Source organism: Oncorhynchus tshawytscha, linkage group LG12 (assembly GCF_018296145.1).
Source record: "Oncorhynchus tshawytscha isolate Ot180627B linkage group LG12, Otsh_v2.0, whole genome shotgun sequence".
In the NCBI taxonomy this organism is placed as follows: Eukaryota; Metazoa; Chordata; class Actinopteri; order Salmoniformes; family Salmonidae; genus Oncorhynchus; species Oncorhynchus tshawytscha.
In genome coordinates, this window is record NC_056440.1 from 1860206 (window position 1) to 1885160 (window position 24955).

Here is a 24955-nt window from a genome sequence, read left to right on the forward strand (position 1 = left end):
TCCACATTAAGAGCCACAGAAACAAATAAACACGTCATTGAGTACAGAAAAAAGAAACATTTATTTATAGTGAATTCTCTGTTCCGGTGGGGAACAGGTCCTGACTGTAACAACAGGAGGTTTGAGGTCTTATTGTGATGTCTCTGGTATAAACCTGTTGGCCTTCTGTAGCATCTAGCTGCCTCGCTCTGTAACTATGGTCAATACTCTATCTCTGGTATAAACCTGTTGGCCTTCTGTAGCATCTAGCTGCCTCGCTCTGTAACTATGGTCACTACTCTATCTCTGGTATAAACCTGTTGGCCTTCTGTAGCATCTAGCTGCCTCGCTCTGTAACTATGGTCACTACTCTATCTCTGGTATAAACCTGTTGGCCTTCTGTAGCATCTAGCTGCCTCTCTCTGTAACTATGGTCACTACTCTATCTCTGGTATAAACCTGTTGGCCTTCTGTAGCATCTAGCTGCCTCTCTCTGTAACTATGGTCACTACTCTATCTCTGGTATAAACCTGTTGGCCTTCTGTAGCATCTAGCTGCCTCTCTCTGTAACTATGGTCACTACTCTATCTCTGGTATAAACCTGTTGGCCTTCTGTAGCATCTAGCTGCCTCGCTCTGTAACTATGGTCACTACTCTATCTCTGGTATAAACCTGTTGGCCTTCTGTAAAGCATCTAGCTGCCTCTCTCTGTAACTATGGTCACTACTCTATCTCTGGTATAAACCTGTTGGCCTTCTGTAGCATCTAGCTGCCTCTCTCTGTAACTATGGTCACTACTCTATCTCTGGTATAAACCTGTTGGCCTTCTGTAGCATCTAGCTGTCTCTCTCTGTAAGTATGGTCAAACTTCTGTCTCTCTACTGTAGCTCTAATGGATATAACACAACTAGCATTACTGTAACTCTATGGCCTAAACTTTAACTGTAGCAATATTCATGGCTATACTGTAGCTACATGTACAATCACCTGCCCCTTTATATGGCCTTACTACAGCTCTACAGCATTTACGTAGCTACAAACATTCAGCTACCCCTTTATATGGCCATACTACAGCTCTACAGCATTCACGTAGCTACAAACATTCAGCTACCCCTTTATATGGCCTTACTACAGCTCTACAGCATTCATGTAGCTACAAACTTTCAGCTACCCCTTTATATGGCCTTACTACAGCTCTACAGCATTCACGTAGCTACAAACATTCAGCTACCCCTTTATATGGCCTTACTACAGCTCTACAGCATTCACGTAGCTACAAACATTCAGCTACCCCTTTATGTGGCCTTACTACAGCTCTACAGCATTCACGTAGCTACAAACATTCAGCTACCCCTTTATATGGCCTTACTACAGCTCTAAAGCATTCACGTAGCTACAAACATTCAGCTACCCCTTTATATGGCCTTACTACAGCTCTACAGCATTCATGTAGCTACAAACTTTCAGCTACCCCTTTATATGACCTTACTACAGCTCTACAGCATTCACGTAGCTACAAACATTCAGCTACCCCTTTATATGGCCTTACTACAGCTCTACAGCATTCACGTAGCTACAAACATTCAGCTACCCCTTTATGTGGCCTTACTACAGCTCTACAGCATTCACATAGCTACAAACATTCAGCTACCCCTTTATATGGCCATACTACAGCTCTACAGCATTCACGTAGCTACAAACATTCAGCTACCCCTTTATATGGCCTTACTACAGCTCTACAGCATTCATGTAGCTACAAACTTTCAGCTACCCCTTTATATGGCCTTACTACAGCTCTACAGCATTCACGTAGCTACAAACATTCAGCTACCCCTTTATATGGCCTTACTACAGCTCTACAGCATTCACGTAGCTACAAACATTCAGCTACCCCTTTATGTGGCCTTACTACAGCTCTACAGCATTCACGTAGCTACAAACATTCAGCTACCCCTTTATATGGCCTTACTACAGCTCTACAGCATTCACGTAGCTACAAACATTCAGCTACCCCTTTATATGGCCTTACTACAGCTCTACAGCATTCATGTAGCTACAAACATTCAGCTACCCCTTTATATGGCCTTACTACAGCTCTACAGCATTCACGTAGCTACAAACATTCAGCTACCCCTTATATGGCCTTACTACAGCTCTACAGCATTCACGTAGCTACAAACATTCAGCTACCCCTTTATGTGGCCTTACTACAGCTCTACAGCATTCACGTAGCTACAAACATTCAGCTACCCCTTTATGTGGCCTTACTACAGCTCTACGGCATTCACGTAGCTACAAACATTCAGCTACCCCTTTATGTGGCCTTACTACAGCTCTACGGCATTCACGTAGCTACAAACATTCAGCTACCCCTTTATGTGGCCTTACTACAGCTCTACAGCATTCACGTAGCTACAAACATTCAGCTACCCCTTTATATGGCCTTACTACAGCTCTACAGCATTCACGTAGCTACAAACATTCAGCTACCCCTTTATGTGGCCTTACTACAGCTCTACGGCATTCACGTAGCTACAAACATTCAGCTACCCCTTTATGTGGCCTTACTACAGCTCTACGGCATTCACGTAGCTACAAACATTCAGCTACCCCTTTATGTGGCCTTACTACAGCTCTACAGCATTCACGTAGCTACAAACATTCAATTGCTCTTCTGTATATTATGGCCTGTACTGTCTGTTCTCTGTATGTGGCTTATAGCTCTATGGCCGTACAGGAAGATTTATACGATCAGCTTCCCTCTATGGCCTTACTACAGATCTATGGCAGGCAGCTTCCCTCTATGGCCTTACTACAGATCTATGGCAGGCAGCTTCCCTCTATGGCCTTACTACAGATCTATGGCAGCTTCCCTCTATGGCCTTACTACAGATCTATGGCAGGCAGCTTCCCTCTATGGCCTTACTACAGATCTATGGCAGGCAGCGTCCCTCTATGGCCTTACTACAGATCTATGGCAGGCAGCTTCCCTCTATGGCCTTACTACAGATCTATGGCAGCTTCCCTCTATGGCCTTACTACAGATCTATGGCAGCTTCCCTCTATAGCCTTACTACAAATCTATGGCAGTCAGCTTCCCTCTATGGCCTTACTACAAATCTATGGCAGTCAGCTTCCCTCTATGGCCTTACTACAAATCTATGGCAGTCAGCTTCCCTCTATGGCCTTACTACAAATCTATGGCAGTCAGCTTCCCTCTATGGCCTTACTACAGATCTATGGAAGGCAGCTTCCCTCTATGGCCTTACTACAGATCTATGGCAGCTTCCCTCTATAGCCTTACTACAGATCTATGGTTCAGGCAGCTTCCCTCTATAGCCTTACTACTGATCTATGGCAGCTTCCCTAGGCTTTATGGCCTTACTACTGATCTATGCAGCAGGCAGCTTGCCCCTCCTCTGTCAGATGCCCCTCCTTTAGGCGGTAATTTATGGCAGTCAGATGCCCCTCCTTTATGGCCGGTAATTCTATAGCAGTCAGATGCCCCTCCTTTATGGCCGGTAATTCTATAGCAGTCAGATGCCCCTCCTTTATGGCAGTAATTCTATAGCAGTCAGATGCCCCTCCTTTATGGCCGGTAATTCTATAGCAGTCAGATGCCCCTCCTTTATGGCCGGTAATTCTATAGCAGTCAGATGCCCCTCCTTTATGGCCGGTAATTCTTAGCATGATGCCGGTAATTCTATAGCAGTCAGATGCCCCTCCTTTATGGCCGGTAATTCTATAGCAGTCAGATGCCCCTCCTTTATGGCCGGTAATTCTATAGCAGTCAGATGCCCCTCCTTTATGGCCTATAGTGTTGACAACCAGCAGACTGTGTGTAAAGGCAATACATTGCAATCCAAAAGACTATTAACATTCCACAGTACAACAATATTTTATACATTTGAACTATGTGGCACTGGTGAGGCTTTATACACGCATCTAAAAACAAAATGTACAGTATTAACACATTTTTGTGTCTCAGTGCAAAATATATTATGTTGAAAAATAACAAAAACGTGCCCTTGTTGTATTTAATTCCATTTCCGTGCACAAACAACAGAACCAACATAGCTAGAAAGGTCTTCAATAGGGGCTGTGTTCCACATGGCATCCTGTTCCCCATAGAGTACACTATGTTGACCAGCAGCCGTAGGACCTGGTCAACACCAGCAGCCGTAGGACCTGGTCAACACCAGCAGCCGTAGGACCTGGTCAACACCAGCAGCCGTAGGATCTGGTCAACACCAGCAGCCGTAGGACCTGGTCAACACCAGCAGCCGTAGGATCTGGTCAACACCAGCAGCCGTAGGACCTGGTCAACACCAGCAGCCGTAGGATCTGGTCAACACCAGCAGCCGTAGCATCTGGTCAACACCAGCAGCCGTAGGCCCTGGTCAACACTGTAGGCCCTGGTCAACACTGTAGACCCTGGTCAACACTGTAGACCCTGGTCAACACTGTAGGACCTGGTCAACACCGTAGGCCCTGGTCAACACTGTAGGCCCTGGTCAACACCGTAGGACCTGGTCAACACTGTGGGTCCTGGTCAACACCGTAGGACCTGGTCAACACCGTAGGCTCTGGTCAACACTGTAGGCCCTGGTCAACACTGTAGGACCTGGTCAACACCGTAGGCCCTGGTCAACACTGTAGGCCCTGGTCAACACCGTAGGACCTGGTCAACACTGTGGGTCCTGGTCAACACCGTAGGACCTGGTCAACACCGTAGGCTCTGGTCAACACTGTAGGCCCTGGTAACACCGTAGGACCTGGTCAACACTGTAGGACCTGGTCAACACCGTAGGCCCTGGTCAACACTGTAGGCCCTGGTCAACACTGTAGGCCCTGGTCAACACCGTAGGACCTGGTCAACACTGTAGGCCCTGGTCAACACTGTAGGACCTGGTCAACACCGTAGGCTCTGGTCAACACTGTAGGCCCTGGTCAACACTGTAGGCCCTGGTCAACACTGTAGGACCTGGTCAACACCGTAGGCTCTGGTCAACACTGTAGGCCCTGGTCAACACTGTAGGACCTGGTCAACACCGTAGGCTCTGGTCAACAATAGTTCAGCTACAAAGGGAACAAGGTGCCATTTGGAATGCAGACCATCATTAAATAACACACCTATGGTGTCTGTATTAGGACATCCTCAGTCTGATCAGGACCTAATAACGCCTGCTGAGACTGACGCTGTCCTAATATGGGCACCGTACAGACCTAATGTTACAGTCACCGTCAGGTAGCAGCAGTGTTCTCAGCTTCGTCTTTAAAAAGTACAGTATCCACAAACAATAGTCTCTTACTGTACTGTACGTTCACAACCCCAACAATATCAACAGAATAATATAATTATGGTGGTATTGAATAATCATGACTATAACAGATCAATAGAATAATATAATTATGGTAGTATTGAATAATCATGACTTTAACAGACAGACAGACAGACAGACTCAAGTGTGTCGCCTGCTTTAACTAGTTACATTACAGTTGGTTCAAGTTCTCTGGCTTTGTTTTCCCGTCTGAATCCCCGGGGAGAGAAGGCAATGGAAGGACAGTCAGCCAGTCAGTCAGCCAGCCAGCCAATCAGTCAGGAAGTCAGCCAGCCAGTCAGCCAGCCAGCCAATCAGCCAGCCAATCAGTCAGCCAGCCAGCCAGTCAGCCAGCCAGTCAGCCAGCCAGCCAATCAGCCAATCAGTCAGCCAGCCAATCAGCCAGCCAGTCAGCCAGCCAGCCAATCAGTCAGGAAGTCAGCCAGCCAGCCAGCCAGCCAGCCAGCCAGCCAGTCAGTCAGTCAGTCAGTCAGTCAGCCTAGCCAGTCAGCCTAGCCAGTCAGCCAGCTAATCAGTCAGACAGTCGGTCAGAAAGTCCGTCAGTCAGACAGTTAGTAGGTGTTAGATCCCATCGCCGTGCCAGCTGGTAGAGTCAGTCAGTTATGTAATCAGCTGGTACAGTCAGTAAGTGATTTAATCAGCTGGCACAGTCAGTCAGTACGTGCTAGATCCTGTCCTCATCTGGTACAGTCAGTCAGAGTTAGGGCTAGATCCCATCCTCAGCTGGTACACTCAGTCAGTACGTGATAGATCCCATCCTCAGCTGGAAGAGTCAGTCAGTAGGTGTTATATCCCAAGTCCAGCTGGTACAGTCAGTCAGTAGGTGTTATATCCCAAGTCCAGCTGGTACAGTCAGTCAGTAGCTGCTAGATCCCACATCCAGTAGTCAGTCAGTCAGTAGGTGCTAGATTCCACATTCAGCTGGTACAGTCAGTCAGTCAGTAGGTGCTAGATCCCACATCCATCCGGTACAGTCAGTAAGTCAGTAGATGTTATATCCCATGTCTAGCTGGTACAGTCAGTCAGTCAGTAGGTGCTAGATCCCACATCCAGCCGGTACAGTCAGTCAGTAGGTGTTATATCCCAAGTCCAGCTGGTACAGTCAGTCAGTAGCTGCTAGATCCCACATCCAGTAGTCAGTCAGTCAGTAGGTGCTAGATTCCACATTCAGCTGGTACAGTCAGTCAGTCAGTAGGTGCTAGATCCGATGTCCAGCTGGTACAGTCAGTCAGTCAGTAGGTGCTAGATCCCACATCCAGCTGGTACAGTCAGTCAGTCAGTAGGTGCTATATCCTACTTCCAGTGGGTACAGTCAGTCAGTCAGTATATGTTGTTATATCCAGTCAGTAGGTGTCTCCAGCTGGTACAGTCAGTCAGTCAGTAGGTGCTAGATCATCCAGCATCCAGTCAGTCAGTAGGTGCTATATCCAGTCAGTAAGTCAGTAGATGTTATATCCCATGTCCTGCTGGTACAGTCAGTCAGTACGTGCCAGATCCTTTCCTCAGCTGGTACAGTCAGTCCGTAGGTGCTAGATCCCGTGTCCAGCTGGTACAGTCAGTCAATAGGTGCTAGATCCCGTGTCCAGCTGGTAAGAGTCAGTCAATAGGTGCTAGATCCTTTCCTCAGCTGGTACAGTCAGTCCGTAGGTGCTAGATCCCGTGTCCAGCTGGTACAGTCAGTCAATAGGTGCTAGATCCCGTGTCCAGCTGGTACAGTCAGTCAATAGGTGCTAGATCCTTTCCTCAGCTGGTACAGTCAGTCCGTAGGTGCTAGATCCCGTGTCCAGCTGGTACAGTCAGTCAATAGGTGCTAGATCCCGTGTCCAGCTGGTACAGTCAGTCAATAGGTGCTAGATCCCGTATCCAGCTGGTACAGTCAGTCAATAGGTGCTAGATCCTATGTCCATCTGGTACAGTCAGTCAGTAGGTGCTAGAACCTCTCTTCAGCTGGTACAGTCAGTCAGAGTTTGTGATCTCAGGCATCAGCTGATACTAATACTATTGATAGCGACTATGGCAGGGACCGGGTCCACCAATCCCATCTCCTCGTGCTCGTTGACGCACAGCTGGTAGCCACACCCCCTCCGACGTTTCAGAGGTGTGAGCTTGGTGCGGGGCTTGGCGCGGGGAGGGAGCAGGAAGCCCACGCTGCCGGCGATCAGCATGTGCCAGATAGAGTGTATGTAGAAGTAGTTGTCCTCTGTCTCCACGAAGGCATAGAGCGCCACGGCTGAAACCGCTATCATCGTCCCCGGGAACAGAAAGAACGCCCAGCGCTTCCAGGTCGGAGGGTAACATCGCCGCCGTCGCACTGTACGCACCGTCTGGAGGGGAGGGGGGAGAGAGATAGTTGGGGAGGGAGGGGGAGACAGATAGTTGGGGGAGGGGGAGACACAGATAGTTGGGGGAGGGAGGGGGAGACACAGACAGTTGGAGGAGGGAGGGGGAGACACAGATAGTTGGGGGAGGGAGGGGGAGACACAGACAGTTGGGGGAGCGAGGGGGAGACACAGGCATTTGGGGGAGGGGGAGACACAGACAGTTGGGGGAGGGAGGGGGCGACACAGATAGTTGGGGAGGGGGAGACACAGACAGTTGGGGGAGGGGGAGACACAGATAGTTGGGGGAGGGGGAGACACAGACAGTTGGGGGAGGGAGGGGGAGACAGAGAGTTGGGGGAGGGAGGGGGAGACACAGATAGTTGGGGGAGGGAGGGGGAGACAGAGAGTTGGGGGAGGGAGGGGAGAGACAGATAGTTGGGGGAGGGAGGGGGAGACACAGATAGTTTGGGGGAGGGAGGGGGAGACACAGATATTTGGGGGAGAGAGGGGGAGACACAGATAGTTGGGGGAGGGAGGGGGAGACACAGACAGTTGGGGGAGCGAGGGGGAGACACAGGCATTTTGGGGGAGGGGGAGACACAGACAGTTGGGGGAGGGAGGGGGCGACACAGATAGTTGGGGAGGGGGAGACACAGACAGTTGGGGGAGGGGGAGACACAGATAGTTGGGGGAGGGGGAGACACAGACAGTTGGGGGAGGGAGGGGGAGACACAGATAGTTGGGGGAGGGAGGGGGAAACACAGATAGTTGGGGGAGGGAGGGGGAGACAGAGAGTTGGGGGAGGGAGGGGAGAGACAGATAGTTGGGGGAGGGAGGGGGAGACACAGATATTTGGGGGAGGGAGGGGGAGACACAGATATTTGGGGGAGGGAGGGGGAGACACAGATAGTTGGGGGAGGGAGGGGGAGACAGATAGTTGGGGGAGGGAGGGGGAGACACAGATAGTTGGGGAGGGAGGGGGAGACACAGATAGTTGGGCGAGGGAGTGGGAGACACAGATAGTTGGGGGAGGGAGGGGGAGACACAGATAGTTGGGGGAGGGAGGGGGAGACACAGAGAGTTGGGGGAGGGAGGGGGAGACAGAGAGTTGGGGGGGGGGAGACACAGATAGTTGGGGGAGGGAGGGGGAGACAGAGAGTTGGGGGAGGGAGGGGGAGACAGATAGTTGGGGGGACAAAGATAGTTGGGGGAAGGGGGAGACACAGATAGTTGGGGGAGGGGAGAGAGACAGTTGGGGGAGGGGAGAGAGACAGTTGGGGGAGGGGAGAGAGACAGTTGGGGGAGGGGAGACAGAAAGTTGTGGGAGGGGAGAGAGACAGTTGGGGGAGGGGAGACAGACCGTTGGGGGAGGGGAGACAGACAGTTGGGGGAGGGGTGAGACAGAGACACAGTCAGAGAGTAGATCCCAAGCTTCATTAATTATTAACAAGACACAGATCAATAACACATAATAACAACACAATCAAAAGATCAATAACACATAATAACAACACAATCAAAAGATCAATAACACATAATAGTAACAAGACCTCGTGCACCTTAGGAGCAATAGGAGAGTCCATAGAATCAGGAGAAAGGCATCCGACTCTGGGAGAACAGTTCAACTGCTCACTGTATCTATTGGTCTAGGAACTAGGAGAGTACCGTTCAACTGCTCGCTGTATCTATAGGTCTTGGAACTAGGAGAGTACCGTTCAACTGCTCGCTGTATCTATAGGTCTAGGAACTAGGAGAGTACCGTTCAACTGCTCGCTGTATCTATAGGTCTAGGAACTAGGAGAGTACCATTCAACTGCTCACTGTATCTATTGGTCTAGGAACTAGGAGAGTACCGTTCAACTGCTCACTGTATCTATTGGTCTAGGAACTAGGAGAGTACCGTTCAACTGCTCGCTGTATCTATAGGTCTAGGAACTAGGAGAGTACCGTTCAACTGCTCACTGTATCTATAGGTCTAGGAACTAGGAGAGTACCGTTCAACTGCTCGCTGTATCTATTGGTCTAGGAACTAGGAGAGTACCGTTCAACTGCTCGCTGTATCTATTGGTCTAGGAACTAGGAGAGTACCATTCAACTGCTCGCTGTATCTATTGGTCTAGGAACTAGGAGAGTACCATTCAACTGCTCGCTGTATCTATTGGTCTAGGAACTAGGAGAGTACCATTCAACTGCTCGCTGTATCTATTGGTCTAGGAACTAGGAGAGTACCATTCAACTGCTCACTGTATCTATAGGTCTAGGAACTAGGAGAGTATCATTCAACTGATTGCTGTATCTATTGGTCTAGGAACTAGGAGAGTACCGTTCAACTGCTCACTGTATCTATTGGTCTTGGAACTAGGAGAGTACCGTTCAACTGCTCACTGTATCTATAGGTCTAGGAACTAGGAGAGTACCGTTCAACTGCTCACTGTATCTATAGGTCTAGGAACTAGGAGAGTACCGTTCAACTGCTCACTGTATCTATTGGTCTAGGAACTAGGAGAGTACCGTTCAACTGCTCACTGTATCTATAGGTCTAGGAACTAGGAGAGTACCATTCAACTGCTCACTGTATCTATAGGTCTAGGAACTAGGAGAGTACCGTTCAACTGCTCACTGTATCTATTGGTCTAGGAACTAGGAGAGTACCGTTCAACTGCTCGCTGTATCTATAGGTCTAGGAACTAGGAGAGTACCGTTCAACTGCTCGCTGTATCTATAGGTCTAGGAACTAGGAGAGTACCATTCAACTGCTCGCTGTATCTATTGGTCTAGGAACTAGGAGAGTACCGTTCAACTGCTCACTGTATCTATAGGTCTAGGAACTAGGAGAGTACCATTCAACTGCTCACTGTATCTATTGGTCTTGGAACTAGGAGAGTACCGTTCAACTGCTCACTGTATCTATAGGTCTAGGAACTAGGAGAGTACCGTTCAACTGCTCACTGTATCTATAGGTCTAGGAACTAGGAGAGTACCGTTCAACTGCTCACTGTATCTATTGGTCTAGGAACTAGGAGAGTACCATTCAACTGCTCACTGTATCTATTGGTCTTGGAACTAGGAGAGTACCGTTCAACTGCTCACTGTATCTATAGGTCTAGGAACTAGGAGAGTACCGTTCAACTGCTCACTGTATCTATAGGTCTGGAACTAGGAGAGTACCGTTCAACTGCTCACTGTATCTATAGGTCTAGGAACTAGGAGAGTACCGTTCAACTGCTCGCTGTATCTATAGGTCTAGGAACTAGGAGAGTACCGTTCAACTGCTCGCTGTATCTATAGGTCTAGGAACTAGGAGAGTACCATTCAACTGATTGCTGTATCTATTGGTCTAGGAACTAGGAGAGTACCGTTCAACTGCTCGCTGTATCTATAGGTCTAGGAACTAGGAGAGTACCGTTCAACTGCTCACTGTATCTATTGGTCTAGGAACTAGGAGAGTGCCGTTCAACTGCTCGCTGTATCTATAGGTCTAGGAACTAGGAGAGTACCATTCAACTGCTCACTGTATCTATTGGTCTAGGAACTAGGAGAGTACCGTTCAACTGCTCACTGTATCTATTGGTCTAGGAACTAGGAGAGAACTAGGAGAGTACCGTTCAACTGCTCGCTGTATCTATAGGTCTAGGAACTAGGAGAGTACCGTTCAACTGCTCGCTGTATCTATTGGTCTAGGAACTAGGAGAGTACCGTTCAACTGCTCGCTGTATCTATTGGTCTAGGAACTAGGAGAGTACCGTTCAACTGCTCACTGTATCTATAGGTCTAGGAACTAGGAGAGTACCGTTCAACTGCTCACTGTATCTATAGGTCTAGGAACTAGGAGAGTACCGTTCAACTGCTCACTGTATCTATAGGTCTAGGAACTAGAGTACCGAGAGTACCGTTCAACTGCTCGCTGTATCTATAGGTCTAGGAACTAGGAGAGTACCGTTCAACTGCTCGCTGTATCTATTGGTCTAGGAACTAGGAGAGTACCGTTCAACTGCTCGCTGTATCTATAGGTCTAGGAACTAGGAGAGTACCGTTCAACTGCTCGCTGTATCTATAGGTCTAGGAACTAGGACATAAACTTCTGCAGTAAATCTAGCACGCTGTATTTGTCCTGTTGTCTTGACAGTCTGTTATTCCACAAGTCCATCTCAATAAAGTATCTTACTCAGCAACACCCACGCATTAACAATGCTCCACACCTGACTGAGTGATGTATTGTGTGTGTGTGTGTGTGTGTGTGTGTGTGTGTGTGTGTGTGTGTGTGTGTGTGTGTGTGTATACCAGTGTTTTGCCCTGGGCAACAATCTCACAGTGAGCTGCTTCCTGCATTTGTCCCACTCAGTCTCAGGGGTATCTGTCATCTCAGTCTCAGGGGTCTCTGTCATCTCAGTCTCAGGGGTCTCTGTCATCTCAGTCTCAGGGGTCTCTGTCATCTCAGTCTCAGGGGTCTCTGTCATCTCAGTCTCAGGGGTCTCTGTCATCTCAGTCTCAGGGATCTCTATCATCTCAGTCTCAGAGGTCTCTGTCATCTCAGTCTCAGGGGTCTCTATCAACTCAGTCTCAGGGGTCTCTATCATCTCAGTCTCAGGGGTCTCTATCAACTCAGTCTCTGGGGTCTCTATCATCTCAGTCTCAGGGGTCTCTGTCATCTCAGGCTCAGGGGTCTCTATCAACTCAGTCTCTGGGGTCTCTGTCATCTCAGTCTCAGGGGTCTCTATCAACTCAGTCTCTGGGGTCTCTGTCATCTCAGGCTCAGGGGTCTCTGTCATCTCAGGCTCAGGGTCTCTGTCATCTCAGGCTCAGGGTTCTCTGTCATCTCAGTCTCTGGGGTATCTATCATCTCAGTCTCTGGGGTCTCTATCATCTCAGTCTCAGGGGTATCTGTCATCTCAGTCTCAGGGGTCTCTGTCATCTCAGTCTCAGGGGTCTCTGTCATCTCAGTCTCAGGGGTCTCTGTCATCTCAGTCTCAGGGGTCTATATCATCTCAGTCTCAGCGGTCTCTGTCATCTCAGTCTCAGGGGTCTCTATCAACTCAGTCTCAGGGGTCTCGGTCATCTCAGTCTCAGGGGTCTCTATCAACTCAGTCTCTGGGGTCTCTGTCATCTCAGGCTCAGGGTTCTCTGTCATCTCAGGCTCAGAGGGTCTCTGTCATCTCAGGCTCAGGGTTCTCTGTCATCTCAGTCTCTGGGGTCTCTATCATCTCAGTCTCTGGGGTCTCTGTCATCTCAGTCTCAGTGTTAACTGTCATCTCAGTCTCTGGGGTCTCTATCATCTCAGTCTCAGGGGTCTCTGTCATCTCAGTCTCAGGGGCTCTGTCATCTCAGTCCCAGGGGTCTCTGTCATCTCAGTCTCAGGGGTCTCTGTCATCTCAGTCTCAGGGGTCTCTATCATCTCAGTCTCAGGGGTCTCTGTCATCTCAGTCTCAGGGGTCTCTCTCATCTCAGTCTCAGCGGTCTCTATCATCTTAGTCTCTAGGGGTCTCTGTCATCTCAGTCTCAGTGTCACACTAGTTGCTGTTACTGGGAGAACATTAGGTTTTATTTATCACTGATTACGAATATAATGATCATTTATCAGTGACTACAGAATATAATGATCATTTATCAGTGACTACAGAATATAATGATCATTTATCAGTGACTACAGAATATAATGATCATTTATTTACTTATACACTTCTCAAATGCTTGTTGAACTTGTTATGCACTATTTATGATGACAATGTTTAGTTCACAAATGGATCGAGCACGTTCTCTTTTATAAACTTTACTTCTCAGCACAAATAAGATTCGTAGATTACAACATTTATCAGAATATAATTCGATTCGTATATTACAACATTTATCTCTGCTAACTGTTAGAAGTGGAAGTGAGGATGTTCTTGTTAAGATCAGCCAAGTAGAGACAAGACAACCTGTCCCTGTCTCTGTCCCTGTCCCTGTCCCTGTCTCTGTCCCTGTCCCTGTCTCTGTCTCTGTCTCTGTCTCTGTCTCTGTCCCTGTCCCTGTCTCTGTCTCTGTCCCTGTCCCTGTCTCTGTCTCTGTCTCTGTCTCTGTCCCTGTCCCTGTCTCTGTCCCTGTCTCTGTCTCTGTCCCTGTCCCTGTCTCTGTCTCTGTCTCTGTCCCTGTCCCTGTCCCTGTCTCTGTCCCTGTCCCTGTCTCTGTCTGTCTCTGCCCCTGTCCCTGTCTCTGTCCCTGTCTCTGTCTCTGTCCCTGTCCCTGTCCCTGTCCCTGTCCCTGTCTCTGTCTCTGTCTCTGTCCCTGTCTCTGCCCCTGTCCCTGTCCCTGTCCCTGTCTCTGTCCCTGTCCCTGTCTCTGTCCCTGTCCCTGTCTCTGTCCCTGTCCCTGTCCCTGTCCCTGTCTCTGTCTCTGCCCCTGCCCCTGTCTCTGTCCCTGTCTCTGTCCCTGTCCCTGTCCCTGTCCCTGTCTCTGTCCCTGTCCCTGTCTCTGTCCCTGTCCCTGTCCCTGTCTCTGTCCCTGTCTCTGTCTCTGTCCCTGTCCCTGTCCCTGTCTCTGTCCCTGTCCCTGTCCCTGTCTCTGTCCCTGTCTCTGTCCCTGTCCCTGTCCCTGTCTCTGTCCCTGTCTCTGTCCCTGTCCCTGTCTCTGTCCCTGTCCCTGTCTCTGTCCCTGTCTCTGTCCCTGTCCCTGTCCCTGTCTCTGTCCCTGTCTCTGTCCCTGTCTCTGTCCCTGTCTATGTCCCTGTCCCTGTCTCTGTCCCTGTCTCTGTCCCTGTCTCTGTCCCTGTCTCTGTCTCTGTCCCTGTCTCTGTCCCTGTCCCTGTCCCTGTCTCTGTCCCTGTCCCTGTCTCTGTCCCTGTCTCTGTCCCTGTCTCTGTCCCTGTCTCTGTCCCTGTCCCTGTCTCTGTCCCTGTCTCTGTCCCTGTCTCTGTCCCTGTCTCTGTCCCTGTCTCTGTCTCTGTCTCTGTCCCTGTCTCTGTCCCTGTCTCTGTCTCTGTCCCTGTCTCTGTCCCTGTCTCTGTCCCTGTCTCTGTCCCTGTCTCTGTCCCTGACTACTTTGTAATTTTGTGTGAACTCTTTTCTCTCTCTCTCAGTGTTTGTTCTACATGTTAACCACAGTCCTTCACCTTGTTTGTTCTACACAGTCCTTCACCTTGTTTGTTCTACACAGTCCTTCACCTTGGCTCAACCTCCTCATCACCTACACACTGTGCTTACAGATGGAATGTGCTTTGTCAGAAACATTCCCACCCCTCATTCTGTTCTCGAACAGACCCTTAACACAAACCCACGTCATCTTGCCTGTTGTCTCCTAGGTTACCGATTTACTCTGAGCACAGTATAGAAAAACAGAAGTTCAGAACACTTTGCCGATCTCCGAAAACGTGATGAAAAGGGATAGAAACATCGAAAGTTGGATTTGTTTGAATTTGTAAACTTTTATCACCATTCCGTTTGGTTATTATATCTCTTACATACAACCATTTTGTGGATACTTCGTCAACTTAGCAGTCAAGTTTCAAGTCTTAATGTCACATGCGCAACAAGTACAGGGAAATGTATTTCTTGAAAACTCAAAACTCAAAACAAAGTGATAATCAATATTAATGTATTACTCGGTCCCAGTCTCAAATCTCTGGAAGAATGAAACAGGTTTCCCTCAAGAATTTCCCTGTATTAAGCGCCATCCATCATTCCTTTATTTCTGACCAGCTTCCCAGTCCCCGCCGATGAAAAACATCCCCACAGCATGACGCTACCACCACGGTTCACTGTGGGGATGGTATTCTCAGGGTGATGAGAGGTGTTGGGTTTGCGCCAGATATAGCATTTTCCTTGATGGCCAAAAAGTTCAATTTTAGTCTCATCTGACTCAGGGGGCTCTGTCATCTCAGTCTCAGGGGTCTCTGTCATCTCAGTCTCAGGGGTCTCTGTCATCTCAGTCTCAGGGGTCTCTGTCATCTCAGTCTCAGGGGTCTCTGTCATCTCAGTCTCAGGGGTCTCTCATCTCAGTCTCAGGGGTCTCTATCATCTCAGTCTCAGGGGTCTCTGTCATCTCAGTCTCAGGGGTCTCTGTCATCTCAGTCTCAGGGGTCTCTGTCATCTCAGTTCCATATGTTTGGGGAGTCTCCCACATGCCTTTTGATGAACACCAAACGTGTTTGCTTATTATTTTTCTTTAAGCCATGGCTTTTTTTCTGGCCAGTCTTACTTTAAGCCCAGCTCTGTAGAGTGTACGGCTTGAAGTGGTCCTATGAACAGATACTCCAATCTCCGCTGTGGAGCTTTGTGGCTCCTTCAGGGTTTTCTTTGGTCTCTTTGCTGCCTCTCTGATTAATGCCCTCCTTGCCTGGTCCGTGAGTTTAGGTGGGCGGCCCTCTCATGGCAGGTTTGTTGTGGTGCCACATTCTTTCAATTTTTTAATAATGGATTTAATAGTGCTACGTGGGATGTTCAAAGTTTGTGATGTTTTTATATAACCCAACCCGGATCTGTACTTCTCCACAACTTCGTCCCTGACCTGTTTGGAGAGATCCTTGGTCTTCATGGTGCCTCTTGCTTGGTGGTGCCCCTTGTTTAGTGGTGTTACAGACTCTGGAGCCTTTCAGAACAGGTGTATATATACCGAGATCATGTGACAGATCATGTGACACTTAGATTGCACACAGGTGGACTTTATTTAACTAATTATGTGACTTCTGAAGGTAATTGGTTGCACCAGATCTTATTTAGGGGTTCATAGCAAAGGGGGTGAATACATATGCACTACTTTTCATTTAAAAAAAAAAATTTAAACAATTTATTTTTTTAATTTCATTTCACCAATTTGGACTATTTTGTGTTTGTCCATTACATGAAATCCAAATAGAAATCAATTTAAATTACAGGTTGTAGGGATAGGAAAAAACGCCAAGGGGGATGAATACTTTTGCAAGGCACTGCATGTGTGTGGGCGAGTGGGTGTGTAGAGTCAGTATAAATGTAGGAGTGAGAAGATAATGGAGTGAGTGTTTGTGTGTGTGTAGTGTGCAGGGCCCTGTGAGTGTGCAGGGCCCTGTGAGTGTGCAGGGCCCTGTGAGTGGGCAGGGCCCTGTGAGTGGGCAGGGCCCTGTGAGTGGGCATAGCCAAGATGTAAATAAAAGGTCAATGAAGATCCAAGGTAAACTCGGTCCATGTAGCTATTTTGTCAGCTCTTTATCAGTCAGTATTGCTTGGAGATAGAAGCTGTTCGAGAGCCTGATGGAGTCAGACTTGATGCACCGGTACCTCTTGCCGTGCGGCAGCAGAGAAAATAGTCTATGGCCTGAGTGGTTGGAGTCTTTGACGATTTTCCAGGCCTTCTTTTCACACTGCCTGATAGATGTCCTGGATGGCTGGGAGAGCGGCCCCAGTACTGTACTGGGCTGTACACACAACCCTCTGTTGCACCATGTGATCGAGGCCGGTGCTGTTGCCAACCAGTCAATATCAGTGGTAACCAAGCAGTGATGCAACCAGTCAATATCAGTGGTAAAAGCTGTAGAACCTTTTCAAGATTAAAGGGCCCATGCCAAACAGTTTCAAGATTAAAGGGCCCATGCCAAACCTTTTCAAGATTAAAGGGCCCTTGCCAAACCTTTTCAAGATTAAAGAGCCCATGCCAAACCTTTTCAAGATGAAAGGGCCCATGCCAACCCTTTTCAAGATTAAAGGGCCCATGCCAAACCTTTTCAAGATTAAAGGGCCCATGCCAAACCTTTTCAAGATTAAAGGGCCCATGCCAAACCTTTTCAAGATTAAAGGGCCCATGCCAAACCTTTTCAAGATTAAAGGGCCCATGCCAAACCTTTTCAAGATTAAAGGGCCCATGCCAAACCTTTTCAAGATTAAAGGGCCCATGCCAAACCTTTTCAAGATTAAAGGGCCCATGCCAAACCTTTTCAAGATGAAAGGGCCCATGCCAACCCTTTTCAAGATTAAAGGGCCCATGCCAAACCTTTTCAAGATTAAAGGGCCCATGCCAAACCTTTTCAAGATTAAAGGGCCCATGCCAACCCTTTTCAAGATGAAAGGGCCCATGCCAACCCTTTTCAAGATTAAAGGGCCCATGCCAACCCTTTTCAAGATGAAAGGGCCCATGCCAACCCTTTTCAAGATTAAAGGGCCCATGCCAAACCTTTTCAAGATTAAAGGGCCCATGCCAAACCTTTTCAAGATTAAAGGGCCCATGCCAAGCCTTTTCAACCTCCTGACGGGGAAGAGTCACTGTCACGCCTTTTTCACGACTGCGCGTGTGCTTGGACCATTTTAAGTCTATAGTGAAAGTTAAAGTTAACAGTTCTGCAAAGTTGTCCTGTAAAGTTACTACTTCTGTAAATTTGTTCTGTAAATTGAACAGCTATATAAACCTTTTAAATGTCTTTATTATTTTGGAACTTGAATGTTTACTGTTCATTTTTATTGTTTATTTCACTTTTGTTTATTATCTATTTCACTTGCTTCAGCAATGTAAACATATGTTGCCCGTGCCAATAAAGCCCTTTAATTGAAATTGAATACAAAGAGAGACAAAGAGAGACAGAGAGAGACAGACAGAGAGAGACAGACATAGAGAGACAACGAGAGAGAGACAAAGAGAGAGAGACAAAGACAGACAGACAGACAGACAGACAGACAGACAGACAGACAGACAGACAGACAGACAGACAGACAGACAGACAGACAGACAGACAGACAGACAGACAGACAGACAGACAGACAGACAGACAGACAGACAGACAGACAGACAGACAGACAGAGACAAAGAGACAAAGAGAGACAGAGAGAGACAGACAGAGTGACAGGCAGACAGACAGACAGAGAGGAGTGGACAAAGGATGTAAGTGTTGGGGACATTCTTACCCAGGCTACAGCCATGATGCCCAGGGCGAAGAGGGACGGTCCCAGGAGGTTCCACAGGCCGTGACGGTCCAACTGGAGAGCCATGGAGAGAGTCATGGCCCCGAGTAAATACAGCACCTGGAGAACGAGGGGAGAGGGTTAAACACCTACAGACAGACAGACAGACAGACAGACAGACAGACAGACAGACAGACAGACAGACAGACAGACAGACAGACAGACAGACAGGTTAGAGACAGACAGACAGACAGACAGACAGACAGACAGACAGACAGACAGACAGACAGACAGACAGACAGGACAGACAGACAGACAGACAGACAGACAGACAGACAGACAGACAGACAGACAGACAGACAGACAGACAGACAGACAGACAGACAGACAGACAGACAGACAGACAGAGATGACAGACAGATTTTATGTATTTATTTACAGACAGACAGACAGACTTTATTTAACCAGAGATGATAGATCAGGGTTATTTTATGTATTTATTTATTTCACATTATTTAACCAGGTAGGCTAGTTGAGAACAAGTTCTCATTTACAACTGCGACCTGGCCAAGATAAAACAAAGCAGTTCAACAGATACAACGACACAGAGTTACACATGGAGTAAAACAAACATACATACAGTCAATAATACAGTATAAACAAGTCTATATACGATGTGAGCAAATGAGGTGAGAAGGGAGCTAAAGGCAAAAAAGGCCATGGTGGCAAAGTAAATACAATATAGCAAGTAAAACACTGGAATGGTAGATTTGCAGTGGAAGAATGTGCAAAGTAGAAATAAAAATAATGGGGTGCAAAGGAGCAAAATAAATAAATACAGTAGGGAAAGAGGTAGTTGTTTGGGCTAAATTATAGATGGGCTATGTACAGGTGCAGTAATCTGTGAGCTGCTCTGACAGTTGGTGCTTAAAGCTGGTGAGGGAGATAAGTGTTTCTAGTTTCAGAGATTTTTGTAGTTCGTTTCCAGTCATTGGCAGCAGAGAACTGGGAGGAGAGGTGGCCAAAAAATTGGTTATGGGGGTAACCAGAGAGATATACCTGCTGGAGCGTGTGCTACAGGTGGGTGCTGCTATGGTGACCAGCGAGCTGAGATAAGGGGGGACTTTACCTAGCAGGGTCTTGTAAATTACCTGGAGCCAGTGAATTTTGCGACAAGTATGAAGCGAGGGCCAGCCAACGAGAGCGTACAGGTCGCAATGGTGGGTAGTATATGGGGCTTTGGTGACAAAACGGATGGCACTGTGATAGACTGCATCCAGTTTATTGAGTAGGGTATTGGAGGCTATTTTGTAAATGACATCGCCGAAGTCGAGGATCGGTAGGATGGTCAGTTTAACGAGGGTATGTTTGGCAGCATGAGTGAAGGATGCTTTGTTGCGAAATAGGAAGCCAATTCTAGATTGAACTTTGGATTGGAGATGTTTGATGTGGGTCTGGAAGGAGAGTTTACAGTCTAACCAGACACCTAGGTATTTGTAGTGTCCACATATTCTAAGTCAGAACCGTCCAGAGTAGTGATGTTGGATGGGCGGACAGGTGAGGGCAGCGATCGGTTGAATAGCATGCATTTAGTATTACTTGTATTTAAGAGCAATTGGAGGCCACGGAAGGAGAGTTGTATGGCATTGAAGCTTGTCTGGAGGTTAGTTAACACAGTGTCCAAAGAAGGGACAGAAGTATACAGAATGGTGTCGTCTGCGTAGAGGTGGATCAGAGACTCACCAGCAGCAAGAGCGATATCATTGATGTATACAGAGAAGAGAGTCTGCCCAAGAATTGAACCCTGTGGCACCCCCATAGAGACTGCCAGAGGCCCGGACAACAGGCCCTCTGATTTGACACACTGAGCTCTGTCAGAGAAGTAGTTGGTGAACCATGCGAGGCAATCATTTGAGAAACCAAGGCTGTCGAGTCTGCCGATGAGGATGTGGTGACTGACAGAGTTGAAAGCCTTGGCCTTGTCAATGAATACGGCTGCACAGTATTGTCTTTTATCGATGGCGGTTATGATGTTGTTTAGGACATTGAGCGTGGCTGCACCCATGACCAGCTCTGAAACCAGATTGCATAGCGGAGAATGTACGGTGGGATTCGAAATGGTCAGTGATCTGTTTAACTTTTCTAACTGCCTGTGTATATTGGTTTCTAGCTTCCCTGAAAAGTTGCATATCATGGGGGCTATTCGATGCTAATGCAGAATGCCATAGGATGTTTTTGTGTTAGTTAAGGGCAGTCAGGTCTGGAGAGAACCAAGGGCTATATCTGTTCCTGGTTCTACATTTCTTGAATGGGGCATGCTTATTTAAGATGTTGAGGAAGGCATTTTTAAAAAACTATCCAGGCGTCCTCTACCGACGGGATGAGGTCAACATCCTTCCAGGATACCCGGGCCAGGTCCATTAGAAAGGAATGAGGTCAACCTCCTTCCAGGATACCCGGGCCAGGTCCATTAGAAAGGAATGAGGTCAACCTCCTTCCAGGATACCGGGCCAGGTCCATTAGAAAGGAATGAGGTCAACCTCCTTCTAGGATACCCGGGCCAGGTCCATTAGAAAGGAATGAGGTCAACCTCCTTCCAGGATACCCGGGCCAGGTCCATTAGAAAGGGATGTGGTCAACCTCCTTCCAGGATACCTGGGCCAGGTCCATTAGAAAGGAATGAGGTCAACCTCCTTCCAGGATACCCGTGCCAGGTCCATTAGAAAGGGATGTGGTCAACCTCCTTCCAGGATACCCGGGCCAGGTCCATTAGAAAGGAATGAGGTCAACCTCCTTCTAGGATACCCGGGCCAGGTCCATTAGAAAGGGATGTGGTCAACCTCCTTCCAGGATACCCGGGCCAGGTCCATTAGAAAGGGATGAGGTCAACCTCCTTCCAGGATACCCGGGCCAGGTCCATTAGAAAGGAATGAGGTCAACCTCCTTCCAGGATACCCGGGCCAGGTCCATTAGAAAGGCCTGCTCGATGAAGTGTTTTACGGTGTGTTTGACAGTGATTAGTATCAGTGATGAGTGGAGGTCGTTTGACCGCTGTCCCATTACAGATGCAGGCAATGAGGTAGTGATCACTGAGATCAGAGAGGTGTATTTAGCGGGCGAGTTGGTTAGGATGATATCTTTAAATTTCAGCCGCTGGTACGCCATTTCTGGTCACAACTCGCAGACTTGTTTACGTGTTGCTGTGCGGTTTGTTGCCAACCTATTTTGCTACCTGACAACTTTACGGTTTTTACTTTTTAATTACCGTTTATATTTTTGTTTTTTCCCTCAACTTTTTCACTCCGGACGCTTTATCTGGACATGGTTCGTCAGGACCTCCAACAGCCGAAGCTAAGTAGTAACATTAACATGATGCCTTCTAATTGCAGTCGCTGTACTCATAATATACAGGAGAACGATCGCCTTACGGCGAGGATAGCTGTGCTACAAGCCCAGCTTCAGACGCAATCGTTAGGCAAGGGTAACTTACTGTCCCACCAGTAAGTACAGATAGTAGTATAGATCCCCTCGCACAGTCCCCGCAGCCGGACAGCTTTCTCTTGGCTTCTGGAAGGAAATGCTGTAGGAATGCTCAACCGGTGTCGCTCATTCAGCCGACAGAAACTCGGAGTCAGAGTCAGAGGCCGTGCCTTCTCTTGTCTCTACTCCTCCCGTTACGGGGTCTGAGACGCCGAAGCTTCCCACCATTAGCTCTGACAAATTGAAAACTTTAGTCATTGGCGACTCCATTACCCGCAGTATTAGACTTAAAACGAATCATCCAGCGATCATACACTGTTTACCAGGGGGCAGGGCTACCGACGTTAAGGCTAATCTGAAGATGGTGCTGGCTAAAGCTAAAACTGGCGAGTGTAGAGAGTATAGAGATATTGTTATCCACGTCGGCACCAACGATGTTAGGATGAAACAGTCAGAGATCACCAAGCGCAACATAGCTTCAGCATGTAAATCAGCTAGAAAGATGTGTCGGCATCGAGTAATTGTCTCTGGCCCCCTCCCAGTTATGGGGAGTGATGAGCTCTACAGCATAGTCTCACAACTCAATCGCTGGTTGAAAACTCTCTCTTTCTGGGACTCACCCACAAACAGGACCAAGCCTGACCTGCTGAGGAGTGACGGACTCCATCCTAGCTGGAGGGGTGCTCTCATCTTATCTACCAACATAGACAGGGCTCTAACTCCTCTAGCTCCACAATGAAATAGGGTGCAGGCCAGGCAGCAGGCTGTTAGCCAGCCTGCCAGCATAGTGGAGTCTGCCACTAGCACAGTCAGTGTAGTCAGCTCAGCTATCCCCATTGAGACCGTGTCTGTGCCTCGACCTAGGTTGGGCAAAACTAAACATGGCGGTGTTTGCCTTAGCAATCTCACTAGGATAAAGACCTCCTCCATTCCTTATTATTGAAAGAGATCATGATACCGCACATCTCAAAATAGGGCTACTTAATGTTAGATCCCTTACTTCAAAGGCACACCATCAGACCATCAGACTGGCATCACACCATCAGACTGGCTGCACCATCAGGCTGCACCATCAGACTGGCTGCACCATCAGACAGGCTGCACCATCAGGCTTCACCATTAGACTGCACCATCAAATCAAATCAAATCAAATCAAATTTTATTTGTCACATACACATGGTTAGCAGATGTTAATGCGAGTGTAGCGAAATGCTTGTGCTTCTAGTTCCGACAATGCAGTAATAACGAGCAAGTAATCTAACTAACAATTCAAAAAAAAAAACTACTGTCATACACAGTGTAAGGGGATAAAGAATATGTACATAAGGATATATGAATGAGTGATGGTACAGAGCAGCATAGGCAAGATACAGTAGATGATATCGAGTACAGTATATACATATGAGATAAGTATGTAAACCAAGTGGCATAGTTAAAGTGGCTAGTGATACATGTATTACATAAGGATGCAGTCGATGATATAGAGTACAGTATCAACGTATGCATATGAGATGAACAATGTAGGGTAAGTAACATTATATAAGGTAGCATTGTTTAAAGTGGCTAGTGATATATTTACATCATTTCCCATGATTAAAGTGGCTGGAGTAGAGTCAGTGTCATTGACAGTGTGTTGGCAGTAGCCACTCAATGTTAGTGGTGGCTGTTTAACAGTCTGATGGCCTTGAGATAGAAGCTGTTTTTCAGTCTCTCGGTCCCAGCTTTGATGCACCTGTACTGACCTCGCCTTCTGGATGGCAGCGGGGTGAACAGGCAGTGGCTCGGGTGGTTGATGTCCTTGATGATCTTTATTGCCTTCCTGTAGCATCGGGTGGTGTAGGTGTCCTGGAGGGCAGGTAGTTTGCCCCCGGTGATGCGTTGTGCAGACCTCACTACCCTCTGGAGAGCCTTACGGTTGAGGGCGGTGCAGTTGCCATACCAGGCGGTGATACAGCCCGCCAGGATGCTCTCGATTGTGCATCTGTAGAAGTTTGTGAGTGCTTTCGTGACAAGCCGAATTTCTTCAGCCTCCTGAGGTTGAAGAGGCGCTGCTGCGCCTTCCTCACGATGCTGTCTGTGTGAGTGGACCAATTCAGTTTGTCTGTGATGTGTATGCCGAGGAACTTAAAACTTGCTACCCTCTCCACTACTGTTCCATCGATGTGGATGGGGGTGTTCCCTCTGCTGTTTCCTGAAGTCCACAATCATCTCCTTAGTTTTGTTGACGTTGAGTGTGAGGTTATTTTCCTGACACCACACTCCGAGGGCCCTCACCTCCTCCCTGTAGGCCGTCTCGTCGTTGTTGGTAATCAAGCCTACCACTGTTGTGTCGTCCGCAAACTTGATGATTGAGTTGGAGGCGTGCATGGCCACGCAGTCGTGGGTGAACAGGGAGTACAGGAGAGGGCTCAGAACGCACCCTTGTGGGGCCCCAGTGTTGAGGATCAGCGGGGAGGAGATGTTGTTGCCTACCCTCACCACCTGGGGGCGGCCCGTCAGGAAGTCCAGTACCCAGTTGCACAGGGCGGGGTCGAGACCCAGGGTCTCGAGCTTGATGACGAGCTTGGAGGGTACTATGGTGTTGAATGCCGAGCTGTAGTCGATGAACAGCATTCTCACATAGGTATTCCTCTTGTCCAGATGGGTTAGGGCAGTGTGCAGTGTGGTTGAGATTGCATCGTCTGTGGACCTATTTGGGCGGTAAGCAAATTGGAGTGGGTCAAGGGTGTCAGGTAGGGTGGAGGTGATATGGTCCTTGACTAGTCTCTCAAAGCACTTCATGATGACGGATGTGAGTGCTACGGGCGGTAGTCGTTTAGCTCAGTTACCTTAGCTTTCTTGGGAACAGGAACAATGGTGGCCCTCTTGAAGCATGTGGGAACAGCAGACTGGTATAGGGATTGATTGAATATGTCCGTAAACACACCGGCCAGCTGGTCTGCGCATGCTCTGAGGGCGCGGCTGGGGATGCCGTCTGGGCCTGCAGCCTTGCGAGGGT

General features: G+C 48.2%; 1 protein-coding gene across 1 annotated transcript in view; it reads right to left on the minus strand.

The window, feature by feature from the left end:
* Nucleotides 1–6755: 6755 nt before the first annotated feature.
* tmem8b (transmembrane protein 8B) overlaps nt 6756–24955 on the minus strand; it is a 291112-nt gene continuing 272912 nt past the window's right edge. Inside the window, exons 12-13 of the mRNA XM_042331174.1 lie at nt 18481–18597; nt 6756–7645 (exon numbers count right to left, since the gene is read on the minus strand). Coding sequence (XP_042187108.1) covers nt 7304–7645; nt 18481–18597 — 459 coding nt within the window. The 3' untranslated portion in view covers nt 6756–7303. The remainder of the gene's footprint in view (nt 7646–18480; nt 18598–24955) is intronic.